The sequence below is a fragment of the Macaca fascicularis genome, chromosome 2 (genome assembly GCF_037993035.2).
Source record: "Macaca fascicularis isolate 582-1 chromosome 2, T2T-MFA8v1.1".
NCBI lineage: Eukaryota > Metazoa > Chordata > Mammalia > Primates > Cercopithecidae > Macaca > Macaca fascicularis.
The window spans coordinates 137537612-137557289 of NC_088376.1; the positions used below are offsets into that span (position 1 = coordinate 137537612).

The 19678-nt window shown below is 36.4% G+C and overlaps 1 protein-coding gene across 3 annotated transcripts in view; it reads right to left on the reverse strand.

Moving 5' to 3' along the window:
- The window catches only part of CNTN3 (contactin 3), a 339006-nt gene that overhangs the window by 217668 nt on the left and 101660 nt on the right, over nt 1-19678 (reverse strand). For all 3 annotated transcript variants that reach the window (XM_005547627.5, XM_015446200.3, XM_065538896.1), the window contains exon 3: nt 11595-11721. In XM_005547627.5, the coding sequence (XP_005547684.3) occupies nt 11595-11721 (127 nt within the window). The remainder of the gene's footprint in view (nt 1-11594; nt 11722-19678) is intronic.

Genomic DNA, 19678 nt, shown 5'->3' on the forward strand with positions numbered 1-19678 from the left:
TGATCCTTCCCAAGTCAATTTCATATCTGCATGAACATCTCATTTTGATTTTAGGTCTACCTTAAGGTTTGAATTTGAAATGGGAGCACTCATAAACCTTCTTTCATCTTATTCCATCCCAAGTCCTAGAACCACAGAAATTCAGAAAAGCAAGTAAAATAAAGAAAAAGTGTCCATTCACACTCTTTGTGAATACTCTGAAACACAATATGGTCTGCAAGCCAGCATCAGCACCCCATGAGAGCCTGTTGGAGATGCATAATCTAGGGCAATACCCCACATCTACTGAGTCAGAATCTGCATCTTAAGATTTCCCAGGGTCTAATATGCATATTCAAGTTTAAGAAAAACTGATCTAGACCATCCCCCAAAAGTAACCATGGACTGCCTACAGTAGACACAAGCAGAAAAGAACTGCTCACTTTTAATTTAGCCTATTTCATATTCAACAGCCGATTAGAAAGCCCTTCCCTCCCTCTTCCTTCCTTCCTTCCTTCCTTCCTTCCTTCCTTCCTTCCTTCCTTCCCTCCTTCCCTCCTCCCCTCTCTCCCTCTCTTCCTCCCTCCCTCCGTTCTTCTCAGGCAGCAAAAAAACATTTATGAAGTGTCTATATTGGGCAATTTTCCATGTTCTGAACTTGTGGTAAAAGGTTCTTGACTTCCTGAAGCTCACATTTTTGTAGATATTTTTTCCCCTAGTTTCCTAGTTTCTGTTCCCACCCCCACCCCCTCTGCCTAATCCCCAGGCCTTAGCTATGCCTTTCAAGCAACAGTATAATGAAAAGAAATGGGATTCAGTAACAACTGCTCATTGGTTTATCAGTTGGACTCACCTGACACCCACCGCATGGCCATGGAAAATGACCTAACACTCCTGAACCTAAGCTTTTAACATATAAAATGGAGAGAATGCCATCTATCCCATAGGATTGCTCTTCAAATTTATTCAGACAATGTATGCAAAGCTCTCAGCTCAGTGCTTCCACAGGGTAGGCATTCAACAAACGGGCAAATGTCATGGCTAGTATGGGAGGAGGCCCCATCAAAGGCTGCAAACCCATCTGTCCCCTTTGCTTCTCTTTTGTTCCATTCCTAGCACATGTTAGTTCTATGTTCGATTCAATGCTTTTAGTCCTCTCCTTTTACATGGAACAGACTGTGTCTTCCACTTATGGTTGGACAACATTGGTACCTGCCCTGAGAAGTCAGCAAAAAGTAGGCTGAGAACATATACTGACACTGACTTTTAAAGAATACATCTGACAGTAAATCACAAGTGGGTGGGTTTAATTTTTTAAGCTGTAAGAGATTTCTCAGTTACCAAGTGACTAAATGCTTGCAGCAGGACAAACTCCTCTAAACACAAATCAGGAAAGATGCAGTTAAGTTCAAACACTTTTGAATGAACGACTCTCATGACAAAGGGCACTTGAGTTTTCCTCACCTAAAAAGAGCAGTTTTTATAGGAAAAAACACTTTTTAGCTCAGGAGTTCGAATGTTTATGGCCTGACTAAGCATGCCTGATGGCTTCATTTGAAAATTGTGTTTTTGTGTTTAGCTGAAGAATAATCAAGGTACAGTGGCTGTATGGAAAATTTTAAAGATAAAATATGGAGAAGCACTTATTCTTATGGATTTAATAGCTGGAAAGATTTAAGAAACCATAAAATATGCTGGAATATACTTTATTTCATTATGTGTCTAAGATGTAAAAGCTATCATCCTTAAGTTTTGACTAAAGAACCAAAATGGAAAACATTTGTTCCATTACACACAAATGCTTCTCACTTCCTTTAGTTAGGTATTCATCATACAGACACAATCCCTAGATTATTTCACTATGTGAAAAGGCAAAGACTATTATTTTTAAAATATGTTCCTGAATTTTTAAATATGTTCTCAAAGTATTAGTGCATTCGAGTTAGTAAACTCTTTAGAGCTAAATTATACTTGCCATAACCAGAAGAATGTTTATTTTAACAAAGCAATATAATTATTTTTCTCCTGCCTAATACTAGTCATCATTAAATGGAGCTCACCCCAGGTTATATAAAATTTCTCAATATCTTATTAAACATTGATTGTTTTTCCTCTTGCTGAAAATATATGAATTCAAAAGGGTTGTCTTTGTTTAAACTCTGAAATGTGCAAGTAATCTTTGGGCCTAAGCTGCCAACAGTTATTAATATTTTATCCCAAGAAACAAAATAGTATACCTAAGTTACTAACGCAAAATACTCATATTTGGGACTGACTTCTAAGTATGTCTAGTATTTTCATTCATGTAAGAGATGAATATTAAGGGCCAGGCACAGTGGCTCATGCCTGTCATCCTAATACTTTGGGAGGTCAAGCTGGGCAGATCTCTTGAAGCCACTAGTTTGAGACCAGCCTGGGCAACATGGCAAAACCCCATCTTTACAAAAAAAATGTGAAAATTAGCCAGGTGTGATGGCATGCACCTGTAGTCCCCACTACTCGGGAGACTAGGATGAGAGGGCTTGAGCCTGGGAGATGGAGCTTGCCGCCAGCTGAGATGGCACCACTGCACTCCAGTGCTGGAGACAGAGCCAGATCCTGTCTCAAACAAACAAGCAAGCAAACAAACAAAAAAACCTGAAGGGATATGCAGGCTCAGCTCCTTCTTTTACAAAGTATGCGGCCAATAAATCTTCAAATTAGACTCATTTTCTTTGCAGGAAACTAATCCAACTGTCTGGGCTTTATGAACACAACACTCAGTAGTAAGGTATGAGAGGTAAATGGCACACTCAGGTCATAAATTTGGGAAGCTTTTAGTAGTAAACATTGCCTTTTGGTTATGCATATTCATAATTCTTTGTACAAGTTATAAATTTCTACTTTTATCAAGGAATTTAAAAGTTCACCAGGAACTCTATCAGAATGAAATCTTTTTGAAATATGAAAATTATTTAAAACTTCATAAAAGTATATTTGCATTCCCAAATCCCATTCCAAAAGGCTTAATGCAGTGATCTGGAGCAAAAGAAGGCAACCTCATGTCTCTTACGGCTACACATACCAGCATTTCAATCATATAACATTTACATTGTGCTCCAGAAGCAGACTAGCCTTGTAGCTTCAGCTTGGTGGTAAATGTCACAAGATTAAACACCTTTGCATAATCATCATGTTGTAACACTCTTGAATGATCCTATACATTCAGTGTCAGCCTTCAGTGTTCAAACACTCATTCTATACAAATTAGAATTTGCTTTTAGAATCACAAGTGAGAAATGATTTATTACTCATATTTCACAAATCTAGTAATTCTCAATGAGCTCTCATCCTCTTAAACTGGTTTGTGTGAAGGTTCTATGTGAACTTGTGTCTCAGTCAATAATCAGAGAGAAATATTTGGGGTACTGGAATTAGAAGTCCTGGGTTACTGGCCTACTTAAGGGAGCGTATCTTTGATCAATCCCCTTCTTTTAAATCTTAGTTACATTTTCTACACACAACAGGGACACTGGCTAGAAAAGGTAGTGTCTGAGAGAATTGGACCAAGCCTAATAAAATATAATGGTGGAGTCTAGGGCAGATTTCCACCTATAAATGAATTTGAATACAATTTCCTTAAAACAGCGCTATGCCCTGAGGCCAACAATTTTTGATTCTTGAATAGAAAGCATAATGCACTTGACACAGGAGATATTTCAAAACTGGTAGTTATTACTCCTAAATGATAAAAACTTTCATTGTCACTTTCACGAAATAAACTAAAACATCAGTGGCTGAGGGTATAAAAATCACCGCCTTCCAATACAAAGAACAAACTATGTTTGAGAGAGAGAAAGAAAATGAATGTCTCTGTGTGTGTGTGTGTGTGTGTAAACACAAATCTGTATAATGAGTTAAATCAGTAAAAAAAGCCTAAATTCTAAGGGTCAAAAGGAGCTTTTCAAAGTACGTAAGCTCCGCTGGATAATGGCTATTTCAATCACTGTTGAATTTCTATCATCAGGCATCATACTTTGTACATGACAGGGACTAGTAGAAGTTTCTTGAATAAAGCAATCTAATTCTATTCTCTATCCTAGCCATAACTAACCTCCACATAGTCTTCACTGACTGTGGTCATCTTTATTGTCAATAAACAATCGTAAAGATAGGGAATTAATGCATCACTGTTTTCCTTTATCTTACTAGTTATTATTATTTAACATATTAGTTATTATCAGCAATGACAACCTTTCCACAAAACCACGCTAGTATGGAATAACAATAATGAATATAAACACAGATGTATTTTATCATTGGTATAATTTAAGGCAGTAGGCTCTAAATTGTGTCTTCCATTTGAACTTGCTAATAAGGTTAGACAATATCACGACTTGAAATTGAGGCTAACAAAACTGAAAAAAAATGACTTCAAGTAGCTTAAAAAATGATCCCCAAATAGAATTCATCTTACAGTCGATTATATAAAGCTATTATCTTTCAGAATATCTATTGTGTCACACAAAATCTGGTCTGGACAACGGACATACAAACAATATTCTGGAGAAAAACAAATGTTGCATTTTAAACTTTAACATAAACCAATGTGAAAAGAACAAAATAACTTACTAAAATTTGGGGGGGCTGGGATTCGGGTTTAGGAAATACATCCACACTAAATCAACAGGCAATACTTGATTTGGGGTTTGACAGGAAAATCAGAAATTTAATCACAGAAGCAATTTGTGGTTTTAGATGCAGCTTTCAAGTTAATAAGCAAATGCGTTTGTGTTCAAATGCAATGTTTGTTAATATGTTTACTGAAGTGATGAGAATAATTGCAGCCTTTGAAAGAATGAATGTCTGAATTTGCATATTCAATACTTTATCCAAAAATAACTACTTAGACTTCAGCAACAACTGCTAAAGACCTAAATGAGTTAAAGTTGCGATGCTGTTTTTTAAAAAAAATTGAATGTTTAAAATGTGTTTTATGATATAGATTCCCAGTTCTCCCTCATTGATAAATTTTGAACATCCATACAAACATAAAACAGATTAGACAGCTACATTGGGATTAAAAACAACTGTTCACTTTACGTGGTTCTAACCTGGTTCATATCAATCACAGAGTCTCTTAAAATTATTTCAAGGAGGCCGGGCGCGGTGGCTCAAGCCTGTAATCCCAGCACTTTGGGAGGCCAAGACGGGCGGATCACGAGGTCAGGAGATCGAGACCATCCTGGCTAACATGGTGAAACCCCGTCTCTACTAAAAAAATACAAAAAAACTAGCTGGGCGAGGTGGCGGGCGCCTGTAGTCCCAGCTACTCGGGAGGCTGAGGCAGGAGAATGGAGTAAACCCGGGAGGCGGAGCTTGCAGTGAGCCGAGATCTGGCCACTGCACTCCAGCCTGGGCGACAGAGCAAGGCTCCGTCTCAAAAAATAAATAAATAAATAAATAAATATTATTTCAAGGAGTGTTACAGATGTTTTCCCTTATTGCCTTCCCTGCAGCCATCTTAGCTTTTCCTGGTAGCACCGCCTCCATTCTCCTTTAAAGAAGCCCTCCTCACATGACCCTGGCCTGGCCAGTCAGAATATTCCCTGTCTCAGCCTTACCGATTGGTAAAGAATGTGAATGTGACCCAACTGATTTAGCTTGTGTTTGATCAATACGTGTATATCCATTCCCCTTGCCCCACTGAAAAAACACAAGAAAGAGAAACAAAGGATATGATTTATTTTGCTGTACTATCACCTTTAATATCTGAAATCTAACCTTTATATCTCTGCTGGGTATTGACTACCGACAGGATTAGCTTCATTTTTATTTCACATTTTTCTGACACCATTTGGAGCTTTTGATGACATTTATGAGAAAGATACCCTACTCTTCCAGCTGACATTTTGCAGAAGAAATGAGTAGCCTGGAGTTCCAGGCAGCCATCTTTGTCACCTCAAGGCAATCTGTCTTTAAATGGAGCCAAAAAATCAGACTCAATACACATTTAAGAATATCTTATAAAATAAACTATTAACAACTTCTGACCCTGTGATCCTTCATGATATTCTTGACTCCTGAAATGTAATACAATTCCAAAATCTGTTATTTGTTTTCCCCCTTATTAACTTTATACCACTTTGTTGATGCCACCAATTAAGCATTCACTATTTTGCTAGGCATTTGGAATGTAAGAATGAAGAACACACTTCACCTTTAAAGGTGTCTTCACCTTTAAAGGAGTTACAGCCTACTAGGGCAATCTGACTTCATTTTGATAAGCTTTACCATACAGACAATGCAATGCAATGGTTGGGCACATTGTTTGAGCACAGAATCCAGCACTAAGGATGTCAAGAAGGCTTCCTGGGAGAGATGATAGTGCAACCAAGTTTAAATAGCCCTGTAAGAGGCTCTTACCTCTACCTCTGTTTGCCTCAGGCACTGTAGATATTCTTTAGTGTTTATGTTTTGTCTTCATTCCACCATGTGGCTATTTCATTACTCTCCCTGGCTGATTGTGGGTGTGGGGACCACAGCTCACCAGCTAGAGAAGCCAGGATGTGGAAAGGAGTTGAACTTGAGCATGAACACACAGAACTGGACTTAGAAATCTGACAAAAAAGATTTCATTTCTTTAAGTGTCAAAATAATTTAGAGGAACAATAACTTGTCTTGCCTTGAGGCATAAAAGTAAAATAACAATATCAGATCTTACATAGCAATAAGAAATATGTAAAGGACAAATTGCGTATAATCAAAATTATGCTTAAAAATGTCATATATATGCTATATTATGATATAAACTATACAGCATATAGCACATATACTATATATGTACTATATATTCTAAAAATGGAACACTATATGTATATAGAATTGATAGCATAATACTATATATATACACACTATATATATATAGCCAAATACAGTACTATGTGTAGTACTCTGTGTGCCTAGATATACATTACTATGTGTCAATATATAGACAAGAAATAAACTCAGACTTCCCTTCCTTACATCCATTCCTTGAATAAATGGTTAGCAGAAATTAGCATATTATTTTATTTTCCCTTTCTTTCTTATACTGAATGCATTTAGCTGACTATCAGTAAATTAAACATGTGCAGGATGTGACTCCATTATAGAGAACCATGTTTCAAGGCAACTGTGGCCAAGAAAGACCTCCACTTTGCAATGATATTTAGCCCTTACAACTTCTGTATCCCAGATTCCTTATACTCTATTAAAAGTGTTTACCTGTTCCTATAGAGCTGACAGAGAATAATGTTCTGTTTACTTCCTTGTGAAGAGAGAAAAATGAAAGAGCATTTATAGGAAAGAGTTGTGGGCCCAGGGGTCGACCTGAAACATTCTGCAAGCCTGGGCATATACATCTGTACTGTCAAATACAGTGGCAACAAGCCACCTGTGGCTACCAAGCACTTGAAATGAAGCTGCTGTGACTGAACAACTGAATTTTTAGTTTAACTTAATTGATTTAAATTTCAAGGGTCACATGTGGTTACTGGCTACCATATTGGACAGCACACCTCTAAGTCTTGAGTGAGACTAAAAGTTGGAAACACAAGGCCCACATGGGCCTCATTCAGACTTAAGACTTATATTTTTTGGTCCACATTAGAGTTAACAGTAAAGTGAGAGATTCCAAAATGAAAATATCTAAATTTTAAAACTCTCTTAAAAAGCTTTGGTAATACCGGAGCAGGATTCCTAGATGGTAACAATTGGCCAGTGCTGGGAAGCAGTTATGACCACATGATGATAGGCTCGGGGCTGAATGATGGACAGTTTCCAGCCGTTATTCAATATGTCTATATGCTCTTCACGCAGGCCTTCCTCTTTCAATGTTGTTATTTGCCTGGTCCCTGTTGGCATGTACCTATTTTACCCCACTCACTAAAACACGTGACCCCTTTAAATGACATCAGCATCTGTGACCAGGGATTCTCCTATTTGTGGTCTTTCATCTTAGCATAGCTGGTTGGACACTTCTAACCCCACAAAAAGTGGAAGAAAATCTTTCCCATTTAGAAAAAGTATTAATACTTCCTCAGGGTAACCTCTTTCAGCACTATCAGCAATTACAATGAGACTGAACACTAATTAACCTTTAAATATAGGCTTTGGGGCTCAGGCAGGGAAATGCAAAAGAAAGAATAAAATCCTCAATTAAACCCTAAGACAAGTAATTTCTCTTGAGAATTTCTGAACTTTTGGATTTCTAACATGGCAAATTAAGAGTTCTTTTTACCTGATGGGATAAAAACAAAGACAAGATCACTCTTCAGACAAGTTGGCATCAGTCTACAAGGCAGGCTTTGGGCTTTCAAAGGACATTCTTTACAAGATTCTTTAACTTTATTCTGAATCCTTAGAAACATGTTCGGATTGCCTTTAACAAGTGGTTTCACATGGCTCCTTAATATTCCTCCTTGGCTGCCTCTCTATCTGCTTATATTTATGATTATATATGTTAAAAAATGCTTTCTCTGACTTCATGTAAAAAATTCCACCATATTCTTCCTTTTTATATCCTCGATGTCATTATATATTTATAGTATTTATTTGTGATTTTTGAAGGACAATAAAAAAAATAAGCAAGCATATTTTATTCTGAACCATTTTAAAGAATAATGTGAAATATTACCTAGTTGAATATTAAAGTTAAAAGGTAGGGAAAAAATAAGGCCAAAAATAAAGATGTCATCTAACAAGATAAATTTGTCATTACAACCCACATTTTTCCATACCCCATTTACTGCAGTGGCACAATCTATTTCTTACTCAGATAACATGAATAACAAGGGGTTGTTTCTTGTTAAAACAAAGTCTGATATTTCTTAGAATGAAAAGAGCTTCCCTTGTGCTTTTCTAGGTCTAAATTTCTAGTGATCATAAACTTTTAGTTTAAGTGAAATTTTATATTGGTTAGAAATCTTAACTTTAGAAAATTTTTAAAGTTATAATCAAAGTATCTGCTCTATTTGGCTACAAACCAAAAATCATCAAACAATACCAAACATGTTAAATTTCTTCATTTATCAAACCTAAAACTAATAAATCACACATCTCCTAGTCTCAGTTACAGATTTTGTTTAAATCGTAACATATAAATGCCAGGATGATATCCCAGGACGTAAAATAAAACAAAAATCACTATGCAAACAGTGAAACTTCTTTATCAACATTTTACATGTTATCAATATATTTAAATACAGACTCCATGGTATTACAACAGGCACCTAGTATATAAAGACATAATGCACTCTGGGAGGCCAAGGTAGGCGGATCACGAGGTCAGGAGTTTGACATCAGCCTGGCCAATATGGTGAAACCCTGTCTCTACTAAAAATGTAAAAATTAGCTGGGCATGGTGGGTTGTGCCTGTAGACCCAGCTACTTGGGAGGCTGAGGCAGGAGAATCTCTTGAACCCGGGAAGTGGAGGTTGCAGTGAGCTGGGATTGTGCCACTGCACTCCAGCCTGGGTGACAGAGCGAGACTCCATCTCAAAAAACAAACAAACAAACAAAAACTAAATAAATAAGAAAGGTTATCAACCCCAAATTTCACTACCATTATTTCACCATACACCTTTCCTGTCTTTTTTTCCCCTCTGGTATAAATATATACATAGAAGTACTAACAACAAACACATTTGCATAAAAATGGGTCAAACCATATGTACTGTTTAATATTCATCTTTGTTCACTGATTCAACAATCAAATAAACATCTCACAATCAAATAAACATCTCACAATCAAATAAACATCTCACAATCAAATAAACATCTCATTAGTAAAAAAAAAAAAAAAGAAAAAAAAAAGACATAATAACTACACAAGGTTATTTTTGGATATCTAAGCTCAAAATATTTTTCTATGTGATAAAAATATACAAACATAATTAATCTATTCATTTAGAAATACATTCTTATATGACGAAATCTCGTATCTTGACAACTTTTCAGCTGAACACATTTATCACCAAATTATTCATAAGATAAACACCAGGAAATACAACTTTCCTGACAACAGAAAAAGAGCCCACACATGAGTCATTCACATGGCTGCGTTATCATATTTACAGCTATGTCCATGAGAATAATCCTTCATTTCAGGGAGAAACAAACAGATGCATTTAAAAGGTGTTAGAATGCCATACAAAAATGCTGGAAAAAAATATTTCCAGGATAATGTCTTGTTAAGCTGATCTGTTCAACTTTCCCCGTAAGAAGAAAATATTTCCAGATGTGGCATATGCTTATGTCTGATTAATGGAACTAGTTCATAAAACAGTTTCTTGCTTTTTTAAATGATTTTATTAAATAACTTCTTATTTCTATAGAAAGAGGTAGAAGCAGAGAAAAACTTTTTCTCATCTTTGCCAACTCTAATCAGGAACCTGGAATTAAAATGCTTATTTTGTTGAAGTATACAATAGGGCCTCAATAAATATGTTGTTAAATATTGTTGAAAGAGACTATCTTGATTACTTCCAGATGCAAAAATACAAAAACCTACCTTCTACCCCAATCCTCACCCAATTTACCATGACTATTGGCTTCAATTATTTATATAGTTTAAGAGAACAACAGAGGTTCAATAAGATCTAAATTACAACTCTAAGCATTTAAAATTTTATTAATACTGGCTGAAGTTTGCTTATTCTGCAGATTATAGAAAAGGTTTTTCAAGCAAACTAACGGTGTAAATGGGGTTTTCGTAGTAGATGTTCACATTGCATGAAAGAGTGTGTTGTTTTACACCTTATCTTAGCCAAAAGGCCGAGAAGCGATAAGAGAGTGTTGTTTTAAAGGTGTCTTGAATACTTTCAACCACTTATAAGAATGCAGCATGTAATTTATAAATAATTCATCTCTTCATGAAAGCGGGTCTCACAAGCACTCCTAAGAGTAAAAATGATTAGTCCTGGGTTATTTAATAATACAAATACCCATCTGATCCAAATAATCCATCATCATCCCCAAAATATCAATTTTTTTTTTAAGGTGGTGGGAGTATGGATTTTTTTTTCTTTTTTCCTTATACCTTTTCATGATGTTTGAAAGTTTTCAGTGAAGAGGAATTGTTTATATAATCTTAAAAATATAGACTTTAACTTGATATACATGTAACAAATGAAATATGTTTTCTCTTCAAGAATCATTAAAATGACTTTGGTAAGAATGTGTTTTATTCTTCCATATTTATTGAATCTCCAAGCACAAATCCATTAAAATGGTAAACGAACAAAAGGTGGGACACAGAAGTATTTGTTTAACTATGATTTCAAATTAACTTTAAAACACAATTTCATCCCCACAATAAATGTAAATCCAAGTTTATAAATTAAATTGCACTAAAAATCAATGAAAAGACATTACTTACTTTAGGGATTCTGCCATGATCAATAACTAATCAAATATATGCTATATATAGATTTAAATCTTCATATATTGAATCTGTTGAATATATCATACAACTATAGCTTCATATATTTTTTTCTTACTGATGGCATAAATATACCAGAGCAAAAAAAGTTCACAATCTCCACATAAATGTGTTTAGGTTTTTTTAATTTGAATTTTCAAACTTTTCACTGTACCTGTAATGAGGTGACGGGTTGCCTCTTGCTTCACAATTTAAAGTTATTTTTTCATCTTCTGAACCAACAGGGAAAATACTATTGCTGGGTTCTTTGACAAACACAGGGCCTTGTAAGAGAAGCTCACCTATATGGGGGAGAGACATCCAAAAAATAATAATCAGTAAAAGGTATTGTAAAAAGTTACATTCCAGTATTGAAGAAAATAAGCAACTAGTAAAAATCTAGTACTGTGCCTACAAAGAAAAATGCTCTGTAGACATTGTTTTGTTAAAGGGAATCAATTCACCCACTCAACAGCGCAGTACCAACTCTATGAGAACTAGCATTGGTATGAAAAATATTGCCATATTAAGATCACTTCATACTGCAGTAATTACTTTTTATAACAAACTACATCTAACTGTAGACTGATGAATACACTATTAAGTCTTTTTGGTCATAGCCTCTTTGCCAAACTAAAGCTGAATTCAAAACTAATTGAACACCTAAGTAATTTCATAAAATCTGCTTGGCATGCAAATCTTAAGCTTGACAATGCTATTTTGCCATTTGGAATGAAAAGCACTCAATATTTGGTGGGATGTCCATTTTATTACTAGCAAATTGAAGAGGAAGATACAGCACTGAACAAGTATCTTTTTAAAGATGTTTCTACTTTGGCTAAGAGAACTTGAACATGCTCTGAGGAGAATTTCCACATACAGACAAAAAATCTCTCTAATGTACTATGAGTTTACAAGTTTACAAAAGAATAAGATAATGCTACCCACACTTATGGGACTGCAGTTGTATAATCATTGCCATAGCATTTCTGAAAACAAATAAATTGGCCCCCCGAAAAAAAAGCTCTTTACTTTCCTATTTTGCTTGGAATGCTCAGCAAGATTACAGAGGAGTTTCTATTAACTCAGAGAATGAATAAACAGACTAAGAGACAAAGAATACATGAAAAGTCAGACAAAACGAGATCAGAAAGCAGCAAAAAAGGCCCCAAAACAATGAACTGGCATTTTAGCTACTTCAAATAGCAGTTAGCATTAAAAAAAAATTTACCATAAGTATAACAACAATAAATAACAATATGATTAAAATAATCATTGAAATGATAAAAATAGCAGCTGCTAAAGCTGAAATTTTCAAGTAAATCCTATGTGCCCAAATGTGTTCATTACTCCTCAGAATATTCTGTGAGGTAAATGCCATAATTATTCCCAACAGAAGACAAATACTGCGCCTAAAAGTGGTTAGGTGGCATGAGCAAGTTCACACAGCACTGCAGAATGTAAAACACACACTCTAGAATAATGGATTCCACAGTCCATGCAGGGATATTCTCTCACCCCTTCTGTAAGGAATTTGGCCATACCCTAGGTCTGATCTTTGTCCTCAGCTTCTAGGAGGTAATCTACGCCATAGCTGATTGAAATGTCTGCTTAGGATGGGGACTGGCCACACTAGATCTTAGGGTGGGGCCTGAAATGTCTGCTTAGGATGGGGACTGGCCACACTAGATCTTAGGGTGGGGCCTGAAATGTCTGCTTAGGATGGGGACTGGCCACACTAGATCTTAGGGTGGGGCCAGCCACACCCAATAGTCTTGGGTTGGAAACTGGCCACATCAGACAGACTAACCATGTGATTAAAGGTGAGAGATTTGGGTCATGTGGTATCAGATGACGTGGAGACTCAGCTCAACCACATGTGCAACCAGTCAGTCACACCTACATAATGAAGTCTCAACAAATAACTCTAGACACCGAGGCTCAACGAGTTCCCCTCGTTAGCTCTCATACTCCTTGAGTATTGTCACACATCGATACCGGAAGGGTCAGATGTCCTGTGGACAATAAAAGCTGTGCATTTGAAACCTTCCAGACTCTGCCCTATGTGTGTCTTCCTCTAGCTGAGTTTAGTATGGATCCTTTCCCTGTAAATAACATAACTGTGAGTATAACACTTTTCAGCAACGTTTGTAAGTCCTTTTAGCAAATTATCACAAATGAGGATAATTTGGAAACTTCCTGAACTCAAAGACTGTCAGAAGTGAGGGCAAGTTCACAGCTCAGCTGACTCGGGGCAACTTTGCACCACAACATCACCACACAATTAGCCCTTACTAATCCCCACCATCCTTTAAGAAAGCAGCTTGCTATCCCCTTTAGTCCCTGATCTTTACTTTTATCTATTGGGGAAATTGCCAAAGGAAAAAAAAAAAAAAAAAAAAGCTTCCATTTCCCTTTTTAGGAAAGGGCAACTTCCAGAAGAAACAGATTTTAAAATTGCTACTAACACCCCTAATTTAAAAGAGGTAATATTGCTATTTTCTTCATTTTGCCCCTTAACCAATTCACTGAATAGAAATAAGTAAAAACAAAAATGACAGTCTGTTCTATTAATTGAATTTATTGTCCTAGAAAGTCAAAAATATTTATGATGTCTCTTTAGAAATACTTGCAAATATAGTGAATATTTCCTAACATTTTTCTGGTGTAATAGCTTCTGATTTACTTCTGATAATATATATTTAATTATTTATGAGATGGGATAGCATCATTTTTTCTGACAAATTCTGATGTATTTATAGCTTGAAACCAATAATGCATTAACATAATGGTATAAATTTGGAAATAACAGGAAAGTTGGGGAGATAAACCAAAAGAAGAAAGGTTAGTAGAGATAAGAAAGCAGTGGTTTAAACGAAAAAGGCAAAGAGAAGTGTTCAAAAAATTTCCTTCAAGTGGTCACAATAAAAACTCAATTGCCCATCCCATCATCATCTAATAAAAGTCACGTCCCAAATGATAGTACTTGTCTTCTCCAGAGGCCACTATTAATTTTAAATAAAAATGTTAAACTACTAGGAGCATTTTCTTCTGATATCCTTTTGAGAGAAGGATAATAACTGCTAATTTGCTAACATTCATTGAACTAGGCACCATGAGCCATGTGCCAGGCACACGAAGCAGCTATTTACATGCTTTGCTTCTCCTATCTCAAGCTCCCCTAGCTCCAGCTCCTGATCTCTGAGGTCTAGCCACACTGCTCTTGTTCCTGCTTCTCAGACATGCTGAGCTTCGTGTCACTTCTGGGCTCACACACTTGTTCTTCTTGTGTTCTGGTTTCTTTTTGTCATTCAGAATTTAGCATAAATGTCACCTTCTTGGCTTAAATGCAACCATGTGCATTCCCCCCCATCTAAAGGCATTACACACCCTTCATTTCCACCAGCCACAGATAATCAAAGCACATCTCACAACCTCACGAGATCTCCCTACATAAACACTACAGATGTTTATGTATGTGTTTGTTATTTATTTGTATTGAATTCATTGCTGTATCCTCAACTCCTAGAACATGGAAGATATTCAATATCAGTCTGTAGAATGAATAAGATGAATGAAACAATCCTCATAATAACTCCATATGAGGCAGATACTATTTTACAGTTAGTGACTGATAAAGCTAAGATTTTAATTTCAGAGCTCATCTTCTCACCTTGCACATGGTTTGGCCTCCCCAGAAGAAGTGAGGCCCAGAGAGGTTAAATGACTGACCATAGTAACAGTTTCCTGGTCAGACCTGGTCAACCCCAGTCCTCACATTCTTGGTTTGTTTCTCTTTCCAGGGAGCCACACTGTTCTCAATATGGTCAGAGGTGAAAATTAACCAACAGCCTGCTTTTTCAACTTCAGTATTTCCTGATGGCGCTGGAGTTAACGGCCTATGAGGCACATATCTGCCATCTCTGAAATTTAAGGCTCCTAAAGGCTTTCAGCCCATCAGCAGTCATTTGGGAGCCTCCAACGCCTCTTAAAAAGTAAGTACAAAATAAGAATCAAACATGACAGGTCAGTGCATGCTTCACACTCAGAAAAGGGACAAGACCACTCAATCTTGCTTCACGGGAATGAAATAGGTGATGAGAGATGCTGGGGTTTCATGTTCTAGTCTCTTGCCAGCAATATAAACTTAAAAGGAATAGATTCTGAAGTCTCTGCTAATCTAAAAGAAATTATCCAACATTTTCTTCAAAATGAATTTGATCCTCAAAAAGACAGAACCTTGACTATTCACACAACTATTCATAACCAGTAAAAAGCACCCAGTCTGAAAACAGAAGGGGGCCCCTTGCCTAACTAATGAATTCAATGTAACATTCAGATTGATGTTAAAGTTTACTTTTTGTGACAGGGGCATTTTTTTGATGTGCTAGCCTGGCTCCAAAGCTCCATTTTAAATATACAACCTAAAATAAAAGGCATATCACATTTCTGAACAGGACTAACAGGTCCAAAAATCCAATCTAAGGTGTTATTTTTTCCCCCAAACACCTACAGGCAACAAGGAATAACTGCCTTTGAATGTATATACAAGCTTTATGAGCTCCTAAGGTAATGTCACATAAAAGATCAAACCGCAGACGATCAATTCTAATGGTCATACTCTATACAATTTTTATGAAGACTGACAAAGAAAAATAGAGAAGGGATTCTGGGCAAGTTGCATTACTCTACTAAAAGAAATGAAATTCCTAAAAGACAATGATGGTATCTGAAATTCCTAGGGAAAAGGAAAGCATATCCTATTTTTCCTTGCTGATTTATGTCATATCTACATGGAAAACAAAAACCAGTAGTGCATTTCAAAACACAGGGTAAATCACAACAGGGTTTAAGGGTAGGCAATGCCATTAAAGACAGAATTTAAGAGGACGTGGATTTAGAAAGGAATATTCCATGCACTTACAAGGCATCAAACCCAAACAGAATGAGTTCTAGCCTGGGTCAAAGAAAGTAAAATAATATGCCGCCAGCGAAATAAGATCTATATTCTAGGCCCTACTATTTTTCAGGAAAAAAACTTTTAAAAGATGGAAAATTTTTTTAGAAATGGGATATCTTCTATTTTGGCAATGGTAGTTTAAAGCTGGAAAATGCCAAAGAAACAAGACCAAAATAAAATTCCATTTATATGCTTCCAATGTCAGAGGAAGATAAAGTATTCGATCTCAGAATATTTCATTTCTTTAACAAATATGTGAATGCCAGACATGTGCCACATGTGAAAAACTGGCTGTGGCAGATGCTGCTGGTAGTCCACTCAACAGCTATCGCCTGTCCTTCTTCCCAACCCTTAGAGTCTGCTTTTCACTGTGGAGAATGAAAGCTCCAGAGATACTAGCTTTCCAGAACTCTTGGTCGTTCTTGGCTGGGAAGCAGGGTAGCCAGGGGATATTGGCTTATGAGACCACTAATAGCCCAAGAGGGTATATCCATTTCCTAGGGTTGCTATAACAAAGTACCACACACTGGGTGGCTTCCAAAACAGAATTTATTGTCTCACAGTTCAGAGAGCTGAAAGTCTATATCAAGGTGTTAGCAGGGTTGATATCTTCTGAGGACTGTGATAGAAGGATGTGTTCCAGACCTCTCTGCTTGGTTTATAGATGGCTATCTTCTCCCTGTATCTCTCTTCATATCATCTTCCCTTTATGTGTGTCTCTGTGTCCAAATTTCTCCTTTTTTTATGAGGGCACCAGTCCTAATGGATGAGGGCCCACTCTAATGACCTCATCTTAACTAATGACATTAGCAATGACCCTATTTTCAAATAATAGGGTACTGGAGTTTAAGACTTCAGCATATGAATTGGGGATGGGGGTGGGGTAGCAACAAGATTCAACCTTTAACAAGCCATTACCCTGGTAAGAACTTCTAGATAAAAGTCTCTACTCTGATTGTGTTTTGAAGTAAATAAAATGCTGACCTCGCTTTCCTTCCTTTTTGATATGGAAACTTTCACAAAAGGAAGGAATGCTGGGAACTACTGAGACCAACTGGACACCATACAGGAGAACACTACACGTGTGTGTGTGTGTATAAAATATGTATTTCTATATGTGCATAAACACACACACACACACACACACAATATCACAGAAAAGGCAACCCAGAGCTCTCATATCTTTGAGTCTCTGAACCAACATGAACCACGTAATTCCAAACATCATGTGTTGGAAAAATAAACCTCTAATGCATTTTGTCACCTGCACCTAAAAGCTATACTGTAACCAATGCTCTAGAAAAAAAAGGAAAAGGTAAAATAACACACTTCAGATGAGAAAGGAAAATAAAGTACTTATTAAGAATAACTAATGTGTCTGTTTTCCACATCTGGAAATGTTAGCAAGCAATTAAGTTAAAAGAAAAAGTGCTGGAGTATAGCATGCACCTGGAGTATGACAGCAAAATAACACCAATAAAAGTGATGAAAACCCTTTAAATTGAGAAATTAATAGTTCACTACATGATTTTTCTCAATCTTTATTTCCCATTTTATGTATAAGCAGGAAATAAAGTAATTGCATGGGAAGTGGCATTCAATAATTAGGGGACTGGAACTGACAGGGACTGGTTAAGCTTCACAGGACCTAGAAATAAATGTTCGAGTAAAACAATACTGCTCGCTGGAATGGCAAAACCCTTTCAAAGCATGCAGATTTTTACCAAGAACTATATTCATCCTCTAATTGCAACCTGCCTAAGGAAACATAAAAATGTCCACACATACAAAAATATACAAAATGGTTTTTGTTTAAGCTTAAGTATCTTGATTTTGGCACTTTGCTTTCGTAAACTAATCGCAGAGTTTGATGGAAGGTATGATCTATTTCACTGGACTGATTAACATTAATCTGTATTATAATTCAGTAAGAGAAGAGGACTTGAGAGTACTTCTAAAAGTGCCCAATATTTTATGTTGATACTGTTTAAATCCAACAGCTATATTTTTGCTTGTTGAAATGTTCTTTACAGTTGAATGAAATGGTTAACTAATTTATAGTTATAATGCAGGACATAATGTTTTTGGCAGAAAAACAGGGTGGGAGGAGATGGGCTGGAGTCTTGGGAGATTAAAATGTTTTCATAGTACTTCATAGCTTTCTGTATTTAAATTCACGCCATTGTCTTTTTATGAATGTGAGCTTTAATGTTTTTGAACCTCCATGACATCCTTCTATAATTCTCAGACCATAATTATACCTTTCTTGCTAGACAGCTTAATAGCAACTACACATGATTAAAAAAAAGTTAGAATGCTATTGTTGGATGCAATATGCAATGTGTATAATACACGAGGAGAACACAATCCATGGTCCATTTATCTGAAAAAAACAACACTTACATTCCCTCTTTCTATTATACTTTCATTGTACATTTTTGAAATGTGCACATTCACAAGGTTCTCACCCACCATATGAAAAGAGTGCATTAATCAACTTTTTAAAATATTTCTTTAACATATTACTTTCAAAGGTTTTAATAGAGATGATTTCATTTCTATTATGGAACCCATTCTTTCTAACAGTTTTTATTCTTTAACAGAGAGTTCGGGTCAAGGCCTGTTAGGCCCAGACACAATTCTCTTTATGTATCTTAGAAAGAATGTTTCATATCAAACTCTAGTTCAAGTTCACTGTTTCTATGAGGAAATAATTATCCAATAAAGAATTCCTTTTGTAAATTAGTTGCAATGCAGAAGCTATTAAGAACTAATACTAGGCCTGGCGTGCTGGCTCACACCTATAATCACAGCACTTTGGGAGGCCAAGGCAGGAGGATCACAGGAAGCCAAGAGTTCGAGACAAGCCTGGGTAACATAGCAAGACTCCATCTCTATGAATAAATAAAAATTAGTGGGGCATGGTGGTGCATGCCTGTAGTCCCAGTTACTCAAGAGGCTGACACGGGAGGATCACTCGGGCCCAGGAGTTTGCAACTGCAGTGAGCCATGATCACACCACTGCACTCTAGTCTGGGCAACAGAGTGAGACCCCATCTCTAAGAAGAAAAAGAAAAAGAACTAATACTACTTAGTGATTGCATCTTGTAGTATTTTACAGCTGTAATCTCATAAAGTAGAAAAGAGCATAATCTCTTCCTGCCCCTACCTTAGTAAGCAGAAGCCAGCACTGTGTTTGTAAATGTCTGAGTGTATAAAACACCATCGACTTCTCTCTCCCTGTTTCTTTTTTTCTTTAAAGGCAGAGTCTTGTTCTGTCACCTAGGCTGAACTGCAGT